Source organism: Anopheles bellator, chromosome 1, assembly GCF_943735745.2.
Source record: "Anopheles bellator chromosome 1, idAnoBellAS_SP24_06.2, whole genome shotgun sequence".
In the NCBI taxonomy this organism is placed as follows: domain Eukaryota; kingdom Metazoa; phylum Arthropoda; class Insecta; order Diptera; family Culicidae; genus Anopheles; species Anopheles bellator.
The window spans coordinates 42084084-42101037 of NC_071285.1; the positions used below are offsets into that span (position 1 = coordinate 42084084).

General features: G+C 46.9%; 9 protein-coding genes across 11 annotated transcripts; 3 read left to right on the forward strand and 6 right to left on the reverse strand.

Moving 5' to 3' along the window:
• Positions 1–9: 9 nt before the first annotated feature.
• Positions 10–1121, reverse strand: LOC131214908 (acyl-coenzyme A thioesterase 13-like). Of its 2 annotated transcripts, none has more exons than XM_058209246.1 (2): positions 899–1121; positions 10–482 (listed from the first exon to the last, which is right to left on the reverse strand). In XM_058209246.1, the coding sequence occupies exons 1-2, from the start codon at positions 983–985 to the stop codon at positions 138–140; spliced, it is 432 nt and encodes a 143-aa protein (XP_058065229.1). In that variant the 5' UTR covers positions 986–1121; the 3' UTR covers positions 10–137. The 2 variants fall into 2 exon arrangements, with proteins under 2 accessions (XP_058065229.1, XP_058065230.1); XM_058209247.1 differs by having other exon boundaries at positions 10–478; positions 895–1121.
• Positions 904–3160, forward strand: LOC131215633 (uncharacterized; the record flags this gene model as incomplete). Its single annotated transcript, XM_058210024.1, has 2 exons — positions 904–1139; positions 1234–3160. A coding segment is annotated over exon 2 (1905 nt), but the record flags the coding sequence as incomplete, so codon positions are not given.
• Positions 3161–3188: 28 nt separating this feature from the next.
• Positions 3189–6441, forward strand: LOC131214911 (neurogenic differentiation factor 2-like). Its single transcript, XM_058209251.1, has 2 exons — positions 3189–3273; positions 5499–6441. The coding sequence occupies exon 2, from the start codon at positions 5505–5507 to the stop codon at positions 6207–6209; it is 705 nt and encodes a 234-aa protein (XP_058065234.1). The 5' UTR covers positions 3189–3273; positions 5499–5504; the 3' UTR covers positions 6210–6441.
• Positions 3521–4410, reverse strand: LOC131214910 (enkurin). Its single transcript, XM_058209250.1, has 2 exons — positions 3793–4410; positions 3521–3709 (listed from the first exon to the last, which is right to left on the reverse strand). The coding sequence occupies exons 1-2, from the start codon at positions 4408–4410 to the stop codon at positions 3521–3523; spliced, it is 807 nt and encodes a 268-aa protein (XP_058065233.1).
• Positions 6252–9773, reverse strand: LOC131214912 (cleavage and polyadenylation specificity factor subunit 5). The gene is made up of 6 exons (XM_058209252.1): positions 9436–9773; positions 9128–9266; positions 8935–9060; positions 7661–7826; positions 6794–6908; positions 6252–6612 (listed from the first exon to the last, which is right to left on the reverse strand). Exons 1-6 carry the CDS (start codon positions 9561–9563, stop codon positions 6591–6593), a joined length of 696 nt encoding a protein of 231 aa, XP_058065235.1. The 5' UTR covers positions 9564–9773; the 3' UTR covers positions 6252–6590.
• Positions 9774–10036: 263 nt separating this feature from the next.
• Positions 10037–11409, reverse strand: LOC131214909 (26S proteasome regulatory subunit 8). Its single transcript, XM_058209249.1, has one exon. It carries the CDS (start codon positions 11325–11327, stop codon positions 10116–10118), a length of 1212 nt encoding a protein of 403 aa, XP_058065232.1. The 5' UTR covers positions 11328–11409; the 3' UTR covers positions 10037–10115.
• Positions 11410–11630: 221 nt separating this feature from the next.
• On the forward strand, positions 11631–12206 carry LOC131213855 (uncharacterized). The gene is made up of 2 exons (XM_058208049.1): positions 11631–11855; positions 11915–12206. The coding sequence occupies exons 1-2, from the start codon at positions 11823–11825 to the stop codon at positions 12176–12178; spliced, it is 297 nt and encodes a 98-aa protein (XP_058064032.1). The 5' UTR covers positions 11631–11822; the 3' UTR covers positions 12179–12206.
• Positions 11933–13010, reverse strand: LOC131213848 (probable small nuclear ribonucleoprotein Sm D1). Its single transcript, XM_058208036.1, has 2 exons — positions 12883–13010; positions 11933–12744 (listed from the first exon to the last, which is right to left on the reverse strand). The coding sequence occupies exons 1-2, from the start codon at positions 12894–12896 to the stop codon at positions 12378–12380; spliced, it is 381 nt and encodes a 126-aa protein (XP_058064019.1). The 5' UTR covers positions 12897–13010; the 3' UTR covers positions 11933–12377.
• A 176-nt stretch (positions 13011–13186) lies between these two features.
• Positions 13187–16595, reverse strand: LOC131211488 (transmembrane protein 11 homolog, mitochondrial). Of its 2 annotated transcripts, XM_058204979.1 has the most exons (5): positions 16463–16569; positions 15461–15781; positions 14858–15078; positions 14683–14792; positions 13187–14606 (listed from the first exon to the last, which is right to left on the reverse strand). In XM_058204979.1, exons 2-5 carry the CDS (start codon positions 15502–15504, stop codon positions 14439–14441), a joined length of 543 nt encoding a protein of 180 aa, XP_058060962.1. In that variant the 5' UTR covers positions 15505–15781; positions 16463–16569; the 3' UTR covers positions 13187–14438. The 2 variants fall into 2 exon arrangements, with proteins under 2 accessions (XP_058060962.1, XP_058060971.1); XM_058204988.1 differs by lacking the exon at positions 15461–15781 and having other exon boundaries at positions 16463–16595.
• Positions 16596–16954: the final 359 nt, after the last annotated feature.

Genomic DNA, 16954 nt, shown 5'->3' on the forward strand with positions numbered 1-16954 from the left:
TTTCCGAAGCCATTTCCATTCAATTGCAGTGCATTTGCCGTTTATTGTTTGCTCTATATCTAACCCCCAAAAGCGTAGTTTTATTTCACCATTCTCTTTCAACGAACCCCATTCGGAGCCACCTCGTGTGCTATTCTCTAGCTACTGCCTATGTATTTGGTATGCGATGCTTTGGCGATGATGGAATTGTCCTTCTTGTGGCGCAGCTCACACTCGAGGAACGCCAGGTTGCGGCCGGCCCGTACCGTGTTCGCGTCGATGACGACATCGTCCCCTTGGCGGGCGCCCTTCAGGTAGCTCACGTGAATGTCCACCGACACGCCAGGGACGGCGTTTTCCTTCGTCATCAGAGCGTACGTCGTGACCACATCGACGATGGTGGCCGTGAAGCCACCGTGCAAGCCACCGGCACGGTTCAAGTGTTCCTCGCCCACCTTAAACTCCGCCAGGCAGCGCCCATCTCCGCCGCTGACCATCACTAGCTGCAAGTGGAAGAGTCGATCGTAACACTCCGTTAGATATTTGCCGAGAAAACTTGTTTTGTTCGAACTGTTGTGAAATCAATTTAAATTTATTATAGTTGAATGTAAATTTCTGCAGGGAGTTACTTTGTAATCTATAGTTCGTTCGTTAAAAACCGATTCAAAAACTGGCGCCAAAACAACCATTTTTTGGCATTTCGCGAGCGCTCAAATGACAGCTCTGTCAAACGGTGCGTTTTGTGTTGTTCTCGCGCAATGCATAAACACCTTTGTTTATGTAATACACAATCATTAAAACATTCATCATTTCCGTGCCGAAGAAGCGTGCATATTAATGCCAGAAGGGTAGCGAACGGTCCTCGATAACTAGTAAGTCCAAAGGTTGGCTATCGGTGCGATAGTTACCCAACACATACCTGCTGCAAGCACCGGTCGTAGCCGTTCGTTTTCGTCATAACGGAAGCTATCGTCCGAAGTAGATCAATCCCTTTTTTCCCGTTCATCGTTCAGCGTTTTTGAAGATCAGGAAACAGCACACAGTGGGGCAACAACACTTAATCGATTGAACCTCCGATCGTCCGCGGAACACAAAACGGGCCCGATTCTTCGTCGCCGCGGCCTGCTTGTGTTTTGTTATTGTTCCGTCTGACAACTGCGGTAAGTTGCTACGGTGAACCCTTTCGCACACCACGCGTGAAAGGCACGAATGAAATCATTTGTGTGAAATATTTCAAACCCTATTTTCAAACAGTCCATGTCCACGTGTCCCCACCATGGAAATGTCCGAGCTGTCCGTGTTGCAATTCCCGGAGGAAATCGTTCAGCCTTTTACACTGAGCTGTGTCGACAACGCGCTGACCGTGTGCACGAAAGAGCACACGCTCGTGCTGCAACTCAAATACCGGCACATTGCCGAAGAAGCCACAATGAACTATGAAATGACGCGCGTGAAATGCTCGACGGAGCGTCCGACGGGCCGGTTGCTAGCAAACGAAATCGCACTGTACGGGGCCAGCAATGGCGAGGAACGGAAGCGTATCATGCTCGATCAGACGCTCTTCCCCAACACGGCCAAAGTTTACGTCGGCAACGTACAGTCTTGGCTTTCACCCCGTGGTACATTTACCGACATTCCGGACGAACAGCTGCTGGCGAATCTCACCAACATGGGCCAGCTTACCGTTTACCGTCAGGATGCGGTGTGGCCTTTGAATTGGAACGTACACGCCAACGTTTCGGAATGTTGGCTGCAGTACATCTACGACAATCGAAACCTCGAAACGTTCGAGGAGCTTCGCCGAATGGCGGACGAAGTGTTGATCACGTGTTTCTGCTGGGCGGACCAGGTGCACCGACATCCGGTGCAGTTCTGCTTCGGTACCCGACGGGGGAAGATTGTGCTGTGCCATCTTTTCCCGGGCTCCGATCAGCAGATCGTGCATGTGCACCAGGCAGAAGAAACGGCAGTTCTGTTGAAACACGTCACGGTAAGCACCGAGGAATGTCTGTTGGTGGCCGGCATGCAGAGTGGTCAAATTGGGCTGTACCACTTCCGCAGTGCACAGCAAACGGTCGGCTTCAAACGCATCGCCAAACTGTTTGAACAAGACTTGCCCGCCTCAGCCATCGAGTTTGAGGTTGATCACGCAAAGCGCCTTCTGCTGCTACTCGTAGTAAAAGGTACTCACCTGCTGGCAATTCAGACCACCTTTGATGGTAGAGTCGTCGCTAGTACCACACTGGATCTGGAAAACTTTATGATCACAGGACTGCAACAACTGGAAGAGCGTCAATACGTCGTCTGTACGATGCCGGGGGCCAAGTTCCTGGTTATCGTTAGCGCAAGCAATCTTGCGATGCAGAAAATGGAAATTAAACATGATCTCAACGTTGACTCGTACGCCCTGTACGGGCTAGCCGCCACGCGCACCCGCTCCTGCTGGATGGTTCTCGGATATCCTTCGAAGCGCTTCGACCACCTAACGCTGCGCTTCCCGACCTCCTTGTTTTTCGTGAAATTTAAGGAACGTAACGCAATGAACGCACTACTGATGAACAATTCTCGCCAGCTTGCCGAATATTACGACGCCGCCGAAGTGGTACGCTTCGATACCCATCGCAATCAGGAATCGTTGAACAAAATGGAACAGTATTTGACGGAAACGGAGGTACCGAATCAGACGGACCCGTACCTCCTGAAGCTCCAGCTGGTGCTGCTTGGTGCGAAGATTGCCTACAACAAGAAGCGTAACATGATCGTAACGGAAATCCTGCACAATCAGTTTCAGTACATCTGCACCATTCTGGAGGTGATTGGAGCCTGCCGGGTGCTGAACTATCTTTCCGAGCTGGCAAGCGAAAACTTAGAACCACTCAACACACTGCAGCAAATGTCGATTCGATGTTTGCGCCGCTTCATACGCACCATCCTGGACGACACGTTTCCCGGTGACTACGAGTATCTTCACACCAACGTTAAACCGCAGCTACAGAGCGTCCTGCAGCGAACGGATCGTGTCTACACGGCCGACGTCGTCGAAGAAACGTGTTCGTTCTGCGATGCACCGATCGTACAGAGCAAGGGCACCTGCCACGATGAACATCCCGTGTTTCGCTGCCAGGTGACGAAGTTACAGATCCCAATCGATGCTGTTGAAGTCAACTGCCGTATGTGCCAGCGGAGATGCATGAGTGGGGATCTTTTGGCAAAAATTTTCGAAAAGGGCCCAAAACGACCACCCTTCGACTATCGGATCTGTTGCATCTGCGACGTTCCGTTTGTGCCGAAACGGTGAGTAAATGTACTACATCCAAAGTGATCATTTATAAAACGGAACTCACATTTTTGCTATAAAAACACACACTCGCAGTTTATTCTACCATCGTACCCAGATCCTAGTAAGCTGGATGAGACTAAGCAATGCTCGAAAGAAGCGATCAGAAAAGAGGAGAATTTGGGCATTCATTCGCGAAATATTCCGGGAGTAAAAGAATCCAAGTTTTGCAAGACGTGCTAGAAAGTTTTGCCAATTGCCAATTTATGCGTCCTTTTGGTCTTCGTCGTAAATGTAGATGTAGGGATTATTTTCGATCGTCAGAATATCTTTCTCCAGTTGCTTGAGATTATTCTCCAGTTTGGCCTTGCGAATCATTTTCGGCACGGTATCGGTGAGCAGCGGCAGACTCTGGTACTCTTGTTGGAGTTTTTCCCAATTTTGCTTTAAACCCTGGAAAGAGTGTAACACAATTAGATACTCGTTTACAGCGATAGATGTGCGAAGCATAGCCTCGATAAACTCCAGCTACATACTCGGAGCAATTCGACTCGCTCTTCCTGCGAAACGTAGGAACAGCGTGGCTTCTGCTGGGCGGTTTCCTCGACCAATCGTTCCTTCTGCACGGCCAGGTCCTTCTTTCGACGCGTGAGGTACTGTGGTATCTTCCCGAACTTTGGCTTACACATGTAGATCGGCGTCAGGCCGGACTTTTCCAAGTCATGAAAGTCGCCCTTTCGGGTATCGGCGTACCGTGCCCGGGGTTTCTTCGGGTTCGCCGTCACCACTTTCTTAATGTTGTCCTTCTTAAAATCGACCACCTTCATCACCTGGCAAGGGGCCGGTCCGTCCATGGGCCGCGGCTCGTTTGGCTTCGGAACGGGTGGCTTGTGGGAGGTGCACAGCCGCACTGGCGCCGACTTTGTGGCCCGAAACCGGGGACCACAGTTTTTCTTCAAAAATTCACCAGGACCGTGCAGGGGAATTTTCGAGTAGCCCATCGTGCGGTGGTCATCCTTGCAAGATTTCGTCTCCTGGCGCACCTGCTGCTCGAAGCGCGAATGGTAGAGCGGCGGTTTCGGTGGCTTTTCGGGCGGCTTCTTCTCCACGTTGTAGATATTTTCATCGTGAAAGTAAATGTTCACTATCGACATGGCTACGCCGCCAAACTCTGCCACCGGCTAGATTCGAATGGCAAACTAAAATCCTTGACCGCACTGAAGGGCTCCGATGGCGTGCGTTCCCCGAGAGTCGTCCTGGCTCTGCCGCTGTCAAATTATTTGATGGACCCAAACAACAGTTCCGGTGATCGTAGCAACCGATTCCCTCTATTCCCTCCGTGTTTGCTATGATGAGCATGCGAAACCATACGGCTGCTTCGCAGACACAGCATGTATCGGTGGGTTGGTTGCCTGCGCACGCCACATTAACGCGCGTTCGATGCCCGTTGCCGAGGCCGCGCGCGATGCGGATATCAGAACCCCTCGTTCGAGAACATTCCATGAGATTCGGTGGGTAAAAAACTTTACGCATCCGAGCGTTGATATTATGCGAGCGAGGGTCCTTATTTACGCTCGGCATGAGTTTTAATCGGTAAAGTTTTTGAAAATCCGTCACACGTTTTCCATTGACAATGGACCCGGTAGTTTGAACGATCTAATAAAGCAAGTCGACTCATATTGACCCGTAACGAAGTTTTTGCCAGACCTTTTTTTGTGATTGGGGATCTAAAATCTGGTAAATGGGCCGCCAGGACCAGCAGGGGATAGCTCGTAATGCCGATCAGAATTGAATGCTATTGTTCTATTCTATTCTTGGTTATTATTTTATATAAAAGAGGAGGCAGCAAATATCGGAACAGGAGAAGTATCTTTTTCGTAATGATGCGCGAACACAGTACCAACCCGCGTCCTTGCCGGCCGATCATGTTATGCAGAGTACTTTCGCTGGGGAATATCTACCAATATGCCGAATGACAGCCAATTTATTTCTAAAAAATTGTCCAATTGCACTTTATGACTACGAGATTTCTCGCATAGCCCATTAGCATTATCAAAACGGTATTGACACTGCGGGAACGATAAGTATTTAGCGCTTTCACCAACCGACCTTTCCACCCTGACCACTACGAGCCACCTTATCAGATAAGGTGGAAAATTAGATTAGTCGGAAAAGTGTCCCCCTATCGGTGTGGGGAGCGGTATAAATATTGCTGATCCGTACTTCTGTCCGCAAACTGTAGGCCGCTATGACTCCCGTGGCCACGGGAATCGCTCGCAGAAGAAGAACGCTTGCCACAAACGGAAGTAGTTTCCTGTCTCTGGTTAAACGCAAGAAGGCAAATCTACGCGAACGGAACCGCATGCACGGACTGAACGATGCGCTCGATCGGTTACGGATGTGCGTTCCTCTTCCGGTGAGTTTACTGTCTCCCGCCATAGTCCACCAAACCTGCGATGGATCACAACCAACGGAATCTGTTCCTCCAACATCGGCGCAAAAGCTTTCAAAAATCGATACACTTCGATTGGCGCAAAACTACATTTTCACTCTCCTGGAAGTCCTGCACAGTGGACGCCGTTTTACGTACGATCGTCTAGTGGCGGTCCTAGCTTCTCGGTTGAGTCAGGGAACGGTCAACTTACTGCGCACGAAACTGACCTTCGACCGTGAACTGCGCAACGGTTTGCTGCTTGAAGACAGCCTAGACGGAATGGCCTTCGTGGAAAGTTCTGCGGCAGAAACTCGTAGTGCCGTGCTGTGTAGTTTGTGTTCCGGTGGCACCAGCAGTTGGCTAAACGCTTCCGAACAGCAGCAGCAGCTGCAACTGTTACGGCCACGATCTGTAGGACAGTGGAATTCGAACTACGGATGCGCTTACTGCCGTTACGAGTACGCAGAAGACGACACTTCCTATCACTGTTCCACGGCCGGCGAGCTGTGCGAATACTAATTGCACGGAATAAAGGGACACCATACAACAGGTTTATCTATCGTTATTTTGGGTAGGTTTTATTCTTATTATCATTTATATCGGTTAAACTAAGATATAAAGTAGGTCACGAAAAAGATCTTTCTTAAAATACGGACGTCCAAATAGTATTCAGCAGCTCGGTTCGAGTAAGCCCTTCTTTTCGTCCCTTATGCCAGCCCGGTACCGTCGTCCTTTGTCTCACCAACAAGTATCTCACGTCCGTGGGGCGCAGAAGTGATGGGAAAGCAAACCAACCAACCAACCAACAGTGGTCAGCGTCAGAACCGTTTCATCCAGATTCGTTTTCACACCAATCCGTGACCGCGCGTGACCAGGTGACGATGCAGAGCGCGCGCAGGCTTACATGTAGATAAAGTTAAACCTGTTGAAAGAATGTTTGTTACAATTAACATCTGGTACGGAATAAACGTGTGAAATGCAGGCAATTATATACTAATTCCGAATCAACGTTACGATCAATGAAAGATTGTCAAGGAATATCGAAGAATTTATGTTTTCACAACAAGTTTCGCATGGATTCTTTTAACAATATGGTGACTCACCTGCAAAGTGCTTGCGGCAGCGACGATATTATCGGTCCGTAGCCCTGTGAGTTGTCGTAAAGTTCGAACAACGGTGCCGCTACTAGCTTGTAGTTCTTAGGTACGGCAAACAGAGCTGGAGTGATGGAAAAGGACAGAAAAAAGCAGAATCGAAAGTAAGATTTGGGACAAAACTGGCGAAAAATTGTATCGAAAAACACCGCATCCAAATTCTTTTCGATGATTCTCTTTCAAACACCATTCGGAAGGCGTGCTACGAAATGGCGTGTAAATTAAACATAGCCATAACACATTTTAATATTTTTTCAATGTTTTCAACAATCATTCTTTCATCGTTGTCTAAAAAGGCACTGGTTTCGTTTTTTCCCTTAAATAAATGCCTGTGATACAGTGTGGGTTACAATGTGAAGCTCCTTTTTCTTACTGACAACAACGTTACATTCGCGTGCAGTGCAAAGAATGATTCAAGTTTTTCTTCAACAATATTACTTCTTCGAGAGTTGTTTTATCAATGAACAAATTTACATTATTACAAAAACATACAAGTGTACAAAATTGACAAAACAGTCTCCCGATCTTCAACGCGCGATCGTTTCTACTACGACGCCCTATGGCTGCTTCCTCTACCGTGAGGTTTATCGAAATTATGTTGGACTATTCGCTTCTGCTCGGTTGCAAATTAGATCGTTCATTGACATTTTATCATTCTCTTATCGTGAATTGATCACAATAATGCCTATGCTTACAACCAACTTGTGTTACTGATGATACTGACTAAATTTACAATTGTGTATGCATTTTTTGATGATAGTTCTAATTGGCCGCACGCCGGCCCCGACAACACCATTACAATACTGATCACATTACCCTTCTCGTGTAGTTGCACCAAAAACAGACGCTTGTGCTCCTTCGGCTTGGTGATGTGCGGCGGTATGTACGGGTACTGCGGAGGCTCGAAGTTGGGACGCCACCAGTTGCCAATCGTGTCCTCGACGATCCAGTCCTGCTTGACGCCGTCCTGCCGTCCTAGAGTCTGATGTTTGGGGGGGAAATTTTTCGAAATGACAGCAAATGGACAAAAAAGAATGGAGAGAACTACAGTTACGGTGGCGCACACAGGGACGAGAGCGACTTGTTCGATTGGCTTGGCGTGCTCGTGTTGTTTCTTTGGTTTACGGCACGTGTGCTTTTCTACTTTGGTTCATTCTTTATGGTAAACAATTTCCTTTTTTGAGCTACATTTCAGTCTTCGAGTCACAAAGTCCAGTGCATTGCAGTTACAAGCTACAATTTCTTCTGCACGGCACTATACCTAGACTGGAAGTTATTTTAATTGAGCATATTAGCGCATAAACCAATTAATGAGAAACACATTTGGAAAGTCGCTTAATGATGAATATTCCATTCACTTTTCTCCAAGCTTTGAGTTTATCAGTTAGAGGTACACTAAATTATATCGCTTTGGTGTTTATTTTATTTTTGTCATTCATGTCACAGTTCACATGATACAGTACCAAAGAAAACACAACAAAGTAAGTCTTTAGTAGTCTAGTAAGTATAATGTTCACATGACCATGTTCACGAGTAGGCCATCGTCAGCTAATACATTACGTTACAATCGATCAGAGAAGGCCCTCGTATACATTACAATCGATCAAGGAAGGCCAGGGAAGGCATACAACGAGCCGACACCATCATAAATCTCTGACGGCAGTCGAGGTTTCCGCCCCAGCGCCCCGTCAGCAAAACGCAAAACACACAGATCTGCTCTTTATTGTCGACGGTTTACTTACAATTTGTTTGTTAACTTTAACATTCAACAACGTTACATAGTTGGCGGGTTTACAGTATGAAAATAATGTTACAACCACTCGGGAGAAGTTATTCTACTTTCATAGAACTTATTGCAAATGCGTAAAGCTTCCGTGCCATGTTCTTATCATGTATGAAATAGAGAGTACGCTTACGCTAGACATTGTGTGATGTAAATTCTTTGTTGCATATCTCGTGTAGATTACAATATGCTCTACTTGAGGAACACAATTGGTTGATAAGGTTTCTTGCTCTATTGGCAAAATAAGGCTTCATGTGATGAGATAAAGAGCTGAAATAAATGACCGAGTCGAATCGCATGCACTTACCTCGGTCAGAAGCCGCTTCAGTCCTTCCACCTCATCCTCACCGGCACTCAGTTCTCCGCCGGGAAGTTTGAAAAACGTAGTTCCCAGCTGCAGAAGCAATACGTGCGGGAGACCATGCTCGTGTACCTGCGGACGAAGAGGAAAGCTCACCATTTAGCTTGCTGAACGTGCCCGTACGACGGATTCTACTCACCAGCAGAACACCTTCCACCGAGCGGCGCATTCCTATTTTATCAAACTCGTCACGCATCCGCTGGAACCGGGCTGGGACCGATGGGTCCTTTTCGAATAGGGGCTCCTTGGTACCGAATGTGTAGTTTGTCAAGGGGTAACTGATGGACACGGAAAATAACAACCATTAGATACCGCTATCGATGCGTGACCGCGACCGACAGCCATTTTGGATTTTAGTTGCCGACCCCGGTCGCAGAAAATTCGGCAATGTTCAGATAAACACCGTATCACTTATTGCCGGAACCATCGGCTCTCGATGCCACTTACAGGTTTATGGTCCGGTTGAGCGTCATCGATTGATTTGTTTGTAGTTTGTTCATTTCCGTCAGTCCCGTTCCGTGGCTATTTCGGCGGGGCCAGCCCGAGCCGGTTTTGTTTACTGCTTGTGAAGCCATTTTTTTCACTATAGAGTTTTCGATAACCCACAACGTACAGCCTCAGTATGCGCTGGTGCCCCCGAAAAAGAACGTAACTGGCGGACCGGACCACAACGTAGTTGAAAAGCTAACCGAAGTATGTCACTAAGAAATAAATAAAGTAGGTGCTAAAAGCATTTAATTAACAATTTCCACCCGAGCGTAGCCTCAGCCGCGAGCCTTTGCTTCTTGTCGATTTCGGCGAGCAAAGTTTTGACAGCGGCGTGCGTTACGTACCCTTGAGCTAGCACACAGGACATTCGAACTGTCAACACTTTCTTCCTTTTTTTGTTGGACGGACGCCAGGAGAAACTAAGCAAAATTCTAAATAACTAAATGATGATAATGTATGCCTTGCGAGCGAGACAATGATAAGTAAACGGTGGTATCGTTATGTGAATCCGTGTTCTTTCCTTGTAATCATGCTACTCTTGAACCGACAGAGATTACACCTAATAGATCGCTTATTCGCTTTATTGATGCAGAAGCTTGTAGATTGAGTTAGGGGTACAACGGATTTTGAGAAGGGCTCTACTTCCACAGTTTCTTGATGGACATATTTTTCTCCGAGTCTTTCTGCATAACCTTGGCCACGGCCATTTCAAAGTCCTCCTGTGTGACATGAACTCGGCGCTCGCGCAGCGCGTACATTCCCGCTTCGGTGCAGACGCCTTTGACTTCGGCTCCAGACGCTCCCGGCATCAGTTCGGCAATTTTCCGAAGATTTATGCCACGCGTTAGATTCATTTTGCGTGAGTGTATCTTCAGGATGTCCAGACGGGCTTCCTCGTTTGGTGGCGGGAACTCGATCTTGCGATCGATGCGACCGGGGCGCAGCAGTGCCGGATCAAGAATGTCGATGCGGTTGGTGGCCATGATGACCTTAATGTTTTTCGTTGCCTCGAACCCATCCAACTGGTTCAGCAGCTCCAGCATCGTACGCTGTACTTCCGAATCGCCACCGCTACCGCTTTCAATACGCGACGAGCCGATCGAGTCGATTTCATCCATGAATATGATCGACGGAGCGTGTTCACGGGCCATCACAAATAGCTCGCGCACCATACGGGAGCCCTCGCCGATGAACTTTTGCACCAGCTCGGAACCCGACACCCGAATGAAGGTACACTCGGTGTGATGCGCAACGGCACGCGCCAGCAGCGTTTTGCCGGTACCCGGAGGCCCGTAGAGAAGCACACCCTTCGGTTGCGCGATTCCGAGCGCATCGAACAGTTCTGGGTGCTTGACGGGCAGCTCGATCACTTCCTTAATTTCCTTGATCTGCTTGTCCAACCCGCCGACCATTTCGTAGGTCGAGTCGGGCACCTTTTCCACCATCATCAGCGACACCAGGGGGTCCACTTTGTTCGGCAGGATCTTGTGGAGCGTGTAGCTTTCGTTGCGCAGTGCCACCCGGCAGTTGGGTGTCACGTCGTTAATGTCGATGTTTTTGTCAATATCAACGACAAACTTACCCTCCGGGTGCACCTTTACCAGCACTTTCTTCTTGTCCATCGGTTTGACCACCTCACCAACGTAGCTGCCCTGTTCCTGCAGCAATTGAAGCTCCTCCCGCAGCATTCTAACCTTGGCGTTCAGCTCATTGCGTTGGGCCTGGAGGCGGCGCAAGTTCTGGTTCTTCTCCGCCACGATTAACTGCAGTTCTTCGATTTTCTGCACGTAATAGGACCGAAATCCTTCGCCCCGTGGTTGATCCACGTCCATGCTACTGATATCACGCATTTTGTCCTGCGAAAACAGTATTTAAGAAATTTGCTTTTCAATTCGCACCAACGCTAATTATTTGTTCACTGATCAGGTATCAAATAACGCAACTCATCATGTCCCAAATGTCATTAGAAGCAAACTTTCTTGCTTCTCATGAACTGGCTCTCTTTCATCGTATCCATCAGGGCCATTTTATTTCCTGACAGCAGTAACGCTTCCTTAGCGTTACTGCTGCCAGGAAATAAAATTTTTCAATGGTAGTTTCTGCAATGTTTTAAATATGTACACCAAATGATATACTTCCTGGATGTGCAGCTTACTTTAAGAAAATAAGCGATTTCACATTTATCACCCTCAAACTGCCCGGGGCATCCATTGCATTTCAGTTCTGTTGGGATGTGCTAGCTGGTGGGTATCAGCGTTCGCGTGCAATGCCATTTCGCGTAAACAACAGTGGTGTACAAGAAAACGAGAATCTTTTCGTCTGAAGAATAGATCATTTGACCTAAAATGCATCGCAGCCACACCGAGCGGGAGCGGGAGGTTTGCGAAGGAATAACACGATCACAAATACTGAGCCTAATCGAGCCGATTTTTTGCAGATCCAATCCTTGAACGATGTGTTCGATGGTTTGCAAAGGCGCATGCGAAACTTGGAGGACAACATGGATAACCAAACAAATACGGACAAACGTATGCGGGAATATTGGGACGAGCTGAGCGAGCTACGCATACAGTTGGCAGAAAATCGACAAAAGCTTGAAATGATGCAAGCCAAACACTCCAATTCGTTCGCTGTTGCTGCTTGCCTGTTTTTCATTTGCTTTCTTGTGTACGGTCTGTACGTGCTCGTTAATGGTGTGTGACTGTTAAATACATTTTACACTAACTGGACACAAAGATTGTTGGTTTGTTAAATGTGCCCGTTTTTACATTTTGTATCCGTTTTACAGCTTCTCGACCCCCAGCTTTCGTAGCCATCGCACGAAATGACTGTAGCTCCTAATGTAAAGAGAAAGTAGATCCTTATGGCTAGCATCGTGGCGCGCAGATGTGTCCCAAAGTCTAGCGTCTGCCGCGACCGCGTCCCCCACCACGACCACCTCGTGGGCCACCACGGCCGCCGCGGGTGCCTCTGCCTCTTCCGCGGGGACCACCGCGGTTCGCTTCGCGTTTCTTTGCTCGCGTTTTTGGCGCATCGTCGATCAGCAGCGTTTCGAGCGGCAGGCTGTCCGGCAGAATGTAGTAACGAATGTTGTTGCCCCGAATGCTCAACGAGTCCAGCGTCACAGGGTCACGGTTTTTGATCGTCATTTTAACAGCTTTCAGGTGAGTGTTCATCGCAACATCCACGCCTGTGATCGTTCCGTGTACTTGTGTGCCATTCTTCAGCTCAATGGTCACCGTTTCGTGACTAAGTTTCATCAAAAACCTGTAAAGAATTTGGTCAGTACCGGTACGTTACTCTCTACGCTGTTTGAGGTTATAGCGAAGCGTCGCTTTGATTTCGGGTGTTTTTGACATAACTACCACTAAATGTGTATAGCTCCACACAGTTCACTCTACGCACCTTACTAGTTTCATATTTACTTATGAGTCTCCTGGTTATTTAAAGATCTAATACACAAAAATCGTTTCCGCAATTTTCGCTCCAATAGCTAAAGAACGCGAAAATGTTGCTTGTGCTCAAGCGTAAACACCGCCTCTGAAAACCGCTTTTGACAGATGAGCGAAAATGAGCATCATCGTGAGAGAATTCACGAAACGCTCGAGTGAGGTGGTGAGAAATGAGAAAACACACGTTACGTGAATAGAGCGTTAATTTAAACCATTTGTAAATTCGATTCGAAACGTAATAAAAATGCTAAAAAATAATTTTACATTTTCCTTTTTTTATTGAAAATTAAACTCCAACCATAATTTCTCTATAACGTTACGCTTATCTCACAGTTTTACAACTACCGTTGGCTTATTTTATCTTTTTTTGCATTCGTTGCACCCAGCTCACCTTTGTAAAACTTGCCGCAGTGCTCATTTTCGTCCAGTTCCGATGACCTGTGCTCCGTCCAGTCCGCTGTAGCTGTGCCCCATTTTTGTTTTGCATATTCAACTTTTTCAGCAACATTATTGACGCATCCCCACCATTTCTATTATTCCAGGACCGTGTCTCCGTGTGTTGAGCATCACCTTAACCAGCAAGGAACGTGCCGATAATAAAATGTTTGTCTTTAATACTCTCCATCACACCGTTTACTGTACACCAACTTGAGGTCAACCAGGTAAGCTTAGGAGTGTAATATTTTTGATCGCTTTGTTTGAGCACTCCCTCTGTCAACAGCTTCACTACTAGTCCCTTTATCGTAATTATAATCATTTCCTTCGTGTGAGATTTGCTCAAATATCGTGACGCTTTCAATAATCAGAACCCAACAAGATTTCGACTGCAAGACAAGACATTAGAGTTATGCTCACTAAGTCGATCAATCGAGCCCATCGCTTAATGAAACAGTATTAGAAGAGTTGAAAGATCTGCAATCAAGGGCCGTGAAATGTGATTAAAGTGTTAAAAACATTCGGGCGTAATTATGCTTCTTAAAAACACTCTCTAAAAAACACGTAATCATCACTCGTTGGTTGAACTAATAGGGTTAATAATTCAGTTCACCTGGTTCCTCGTTCTTTTAAATGCAAATACCTTCATTTGTGACAATCGACAACCCTCATTGATGGAAATCTGGCGGAATAACGTATAAAACATAAATAATGAAATGCTACCCTGCACGGTTGAATATCCGTTAGTTTCCGAAGCGGATCATAAAATGCTGCAAGTTTGTCGTGCCCTGATCGATTGTTTCAACGATATTTTGCCATGAGCTGTTTACGATGCTAACCACCTCTCTACTTTTGGCATGCACTAATATTTGGGATGCGGTTCGCACGGTTTTGTCTTCGATTTCTTCGGGAGGTCTGTTTTGCAAAGGCGGCAGTGAGTGGCGTACTTTGCAATAACGACGATAAGGAACTTCCGTCGTTGCACGGTCAGGAAGATACACCCGGACCGGCATACTGTACACTGTTTAAACATTTTTTCGCTGCCGGCCAGCTATAATTCTAGCATTTATCGTCTTACTGCAACGTTTGGTACAACTTCCAAGCACAGAATGAAGCCGCCAATAGGGTAACTATCCTGTGACTGAACATCACGATCTTATTGCCGGTGTGCACCAACACCACCGGTGTGGAGGCTCCCTCAGGGACCGGAATTTTCATCAAATTCTTCCGCTTTCGCTCGACCTACGGGTAACCAGATGAAAGGAGGTAAATCAATTAAACCTTTGGCGTCAAGGGATATGTCGCCTGCCGTTTATACCTGATACTCCACACAAGGATCGCAGGCCCAGCAAATGCTGTACAGACTTGTGCAAAACACTGATACGGCACAAAACGAGTAACTGAAAACGTCTAACTTCCACACTAGACCTACAAAAAATATAATGGTTCGGTTTGTGTGTGATGGTAGTATCAACAGGGAAGCAATTCCTTACCAATCGCTATCGATGCCGCACCGCTCATCAGGGACGTCTTGTGCAAGCAGTTCCCGACCGCAATCCACCGTTCCGTTTCCTCGCCCAACCGCGTTGGTTCTATGATGATGAAGCGAATCTTTTTGTACAGCGCCCGGTTAAGATCGTTCTGAAACATTTCGTGAGCATTTTCGCCTTCGTAGACTTCTCGGATCACGCGTACGGAGGGCGATATGAGCTCGCTGGAAGGAAAGTGTAGTAAAAAACGAACGACGTAAGAATCGGCCAGTGGTGTGCCAGAGATAGGACGGAAAGCACAATACACCAACGAAAGCTTTCAAATATTCTACGGTATAATAATGTACAATAATATTTGCAACAGTTTCACTGAACAGTTTCACTATTTAATGCCGGATGCTGCACAATAAACTAATAAGCACTACTAGCTTAATACTACTGGCAAATTATTTGCACAACGATGAATACCTCACAGGATCGAGAAAATGGTGTAGAGAAAACGCTACAGAATAAGCAAATCATAGAGGTTGAGTAAGGAAATTAAAGAATGTGCAGGCAATCTACAAAAAAGAACTTCGGAAAGAGAACACTCTTCCGGAAACTCACTCTATGGGACTTAATCGCTTTGCTGGATTCGCCGATTCAGACATACTACTGGCGCAGATTCACACTTCTTGGTGGATGATTTGCGATACACTTCAATGGTTCTGCTATACTGCTAATGCTTCAGCTAAACTCCGGTTTAAGCAATGGCGGTTAAAAACAATACAAATTAACGTTTCTTTCTCTAGATCCAGTTTGATGAAATTGCCCCACGGTTGACTGAGATCCGTTCGTCGTCCGTCCAAAGCGTTGGTAATGTTTACACGGTGCAGCGTGGCCTAAGTGTACCGTGAACGCTAAGTTGGTGCAGAACTGGGTCAAGTTCTAAGATGCGTTTTCGTACACGACAAGGTCCGACCGATGAAAGGCATGCAAAGGATAATGGGCGAATTTCTAATTAAAAAACAACGAAGCGCAACCATATTTTAGTTGTTACAGCTAACTGTCCATAGCGTAGCACTTAATCCTAGATTGAGCTATGGGATTTCAGGAAAATTGAATTAAACTGTCCACAAACCCGACACTGTGGAAGTGTATGTTACGAGCTAAAAATAATTACACAATTTTTGTTTTCTATTGTTTTACATCGCAGCTAAACTAAGGCTCGCTCTTTCTCAGTTTGTGTTGATAAAAAATCTGCTGCAAGTTCAAGGTCAATAATCTTACGGCCGTCAATGCACTCTCGGCACTACCACCTTTGGACAGCTGGAGCAGAAGATTCGCAACACTCGAGAGTGCAAAGGGCACGCCGTTTTGAGGAGCCGTTTTCCACTGAATCTAGTTGTCCTTGCACGGCTAAAGCGATCGTTCCGAATCGCTAAGCATCTAGAGCGTATATTGGAGCATCATCACGCCGGTTCGAAAACGGGTTATTCGGCGACGAAGAAACTGCCACCGCCAACTGATTATGTAAAGGAGGAGTGCGCGTTCTCGGTTGGAATGTGCCGAAACGGTCGAGGAAACAAAATGGCATGATTTGCTAGCCGGGCTAGCGGGTCTAGTTACCTTCCACCGGTTGCTTCTGCACTGGACATTTTCACTCCCGAAAGGCTGCTGAAACGATTTTGTTTGCGTTTCCCAATCGCATCCGAGCGACTTTAGAACGATCCGATTCTCCACAATGGAGCCAATGAATTGCTGTTGTCAGCTGTCAGAATGAACGCGGATCCGTTGACAGCTCAGCCGACTGAGCGGTACAGTGCGGCGCAAAATGTACGCTTCATCGGCATGCTGAATTTAGCCTGACAAAGGGATATTGTGCTTAGGTGGGCAGTGCAAGGATCAGAAATTAAGCCAGGAATGGATCAACGGCACAAACGTTTGCCCGTGTCCGTAACAGTACTGCGTTTAACAGTTTGCGTTGAGTTTTTCTGAGGGGCGTCTTGGGAGCCGGTGCCGAGCTCTAATGTTTGTTGTGGTATGATGTTGTGTTTCATCCGAACGTCACTGGCGGACCAGCAATAGCAACACCATCAGCGCAGAAATAGCTGGTCTGTG

Coding starts and splice junctions, on each gene's coding strand:
- LOC131214911 (XM_058209251.1), top strand. CDS start 5,505: ATGACTCCCGTGGCCACGGGAATCGCTCGCAGAAGAAGAACGCTTGCC.
- LOC131214909 (XM_058209249.1), bottom strand. CDS start 11,327: ATGCGTGATATCAGTAGCATGGACGTGGATCAACCACGGGGCGAAGGA.
- LOC131214908 (XM_058209246.1), bottom strand. CDS start 985: ATGAACGGGAAAAAAGGGATTGATCTACTTCGGACGATAGCTTCCGTT. Junction 483..898: donor ACGACCGGTGCTTGCAGCAG/GTATGTGTTGGG, acceptor TTCCACTTGCAG/CTAGTGATGGTCAGCGGCGG.
- LOC131213855 (XM_058208049.1), top strand. CDS start 11,823: ATGCATCGCAGCCACACCGAGCGGGAGCGGGAG. Junction 11,856..11,914: donor ACACCGAGCGGGAGCGGGAG/GTTTGCGAAGGA, acceptor GATTTTTTGCAG/ATCCAATCCTTGAACGATGT.
- LOC131214912 (XM_058209252.1), bottom strand. CDS start 9,563: ATGGCTTCACAAGCAGTAAACAAAACCGGCTCGGGCTGGCCCCGCCGA. Junction 9,061..9,127: donor CGGTGGAAGGTGTTCTGCTG/GTGAGTAGAATC, acceptor CTTCGTCCGCAG/GTACACGAGCATGGTCTCCC. Junction 7,827..8,934: donor TGAAGCGGCTTCTGACCGAG/GTAAGTGCATGC, acceptor CCCAAACATCAG/ACTCTAGGACGGCAGGACGG.
- LOC131214910 (XM_058209250.1), bottom strand. CDS start 4,410: ATGTCGATAGTGAACATTTACTTTCACGATGAAAATATCTACAACGTG. Junction 3,710..3,792: donor AGCGAGTCGAATTGCTCCGA/GTATGTAGCTGG, acceptor CACTCTTTCCAG/GGTTTAAAGCAAAATTGGGA.
- LOC131211488 (XM_058204979.1), bottom strand. CDS start 15,504: ATGTCTGAATCGGCGAATCCAGCAAAGCGATTAAGTCCCATAGA. Junction 14,793..14,857: donor TGCGGCATCGATAGCGATTG/GTAAGGAATTGC, acceptor TATTTTTTGTAG/GTCTAGTGTGGAAGTTAGAC. Junction 14,607..14,682: donor ATCCTTGTGTGGAGTATCAG/GTATAAACGGCA, acceptor GGTTACCCGTAG/GTCGAGCGAAAGCGGAAGAA.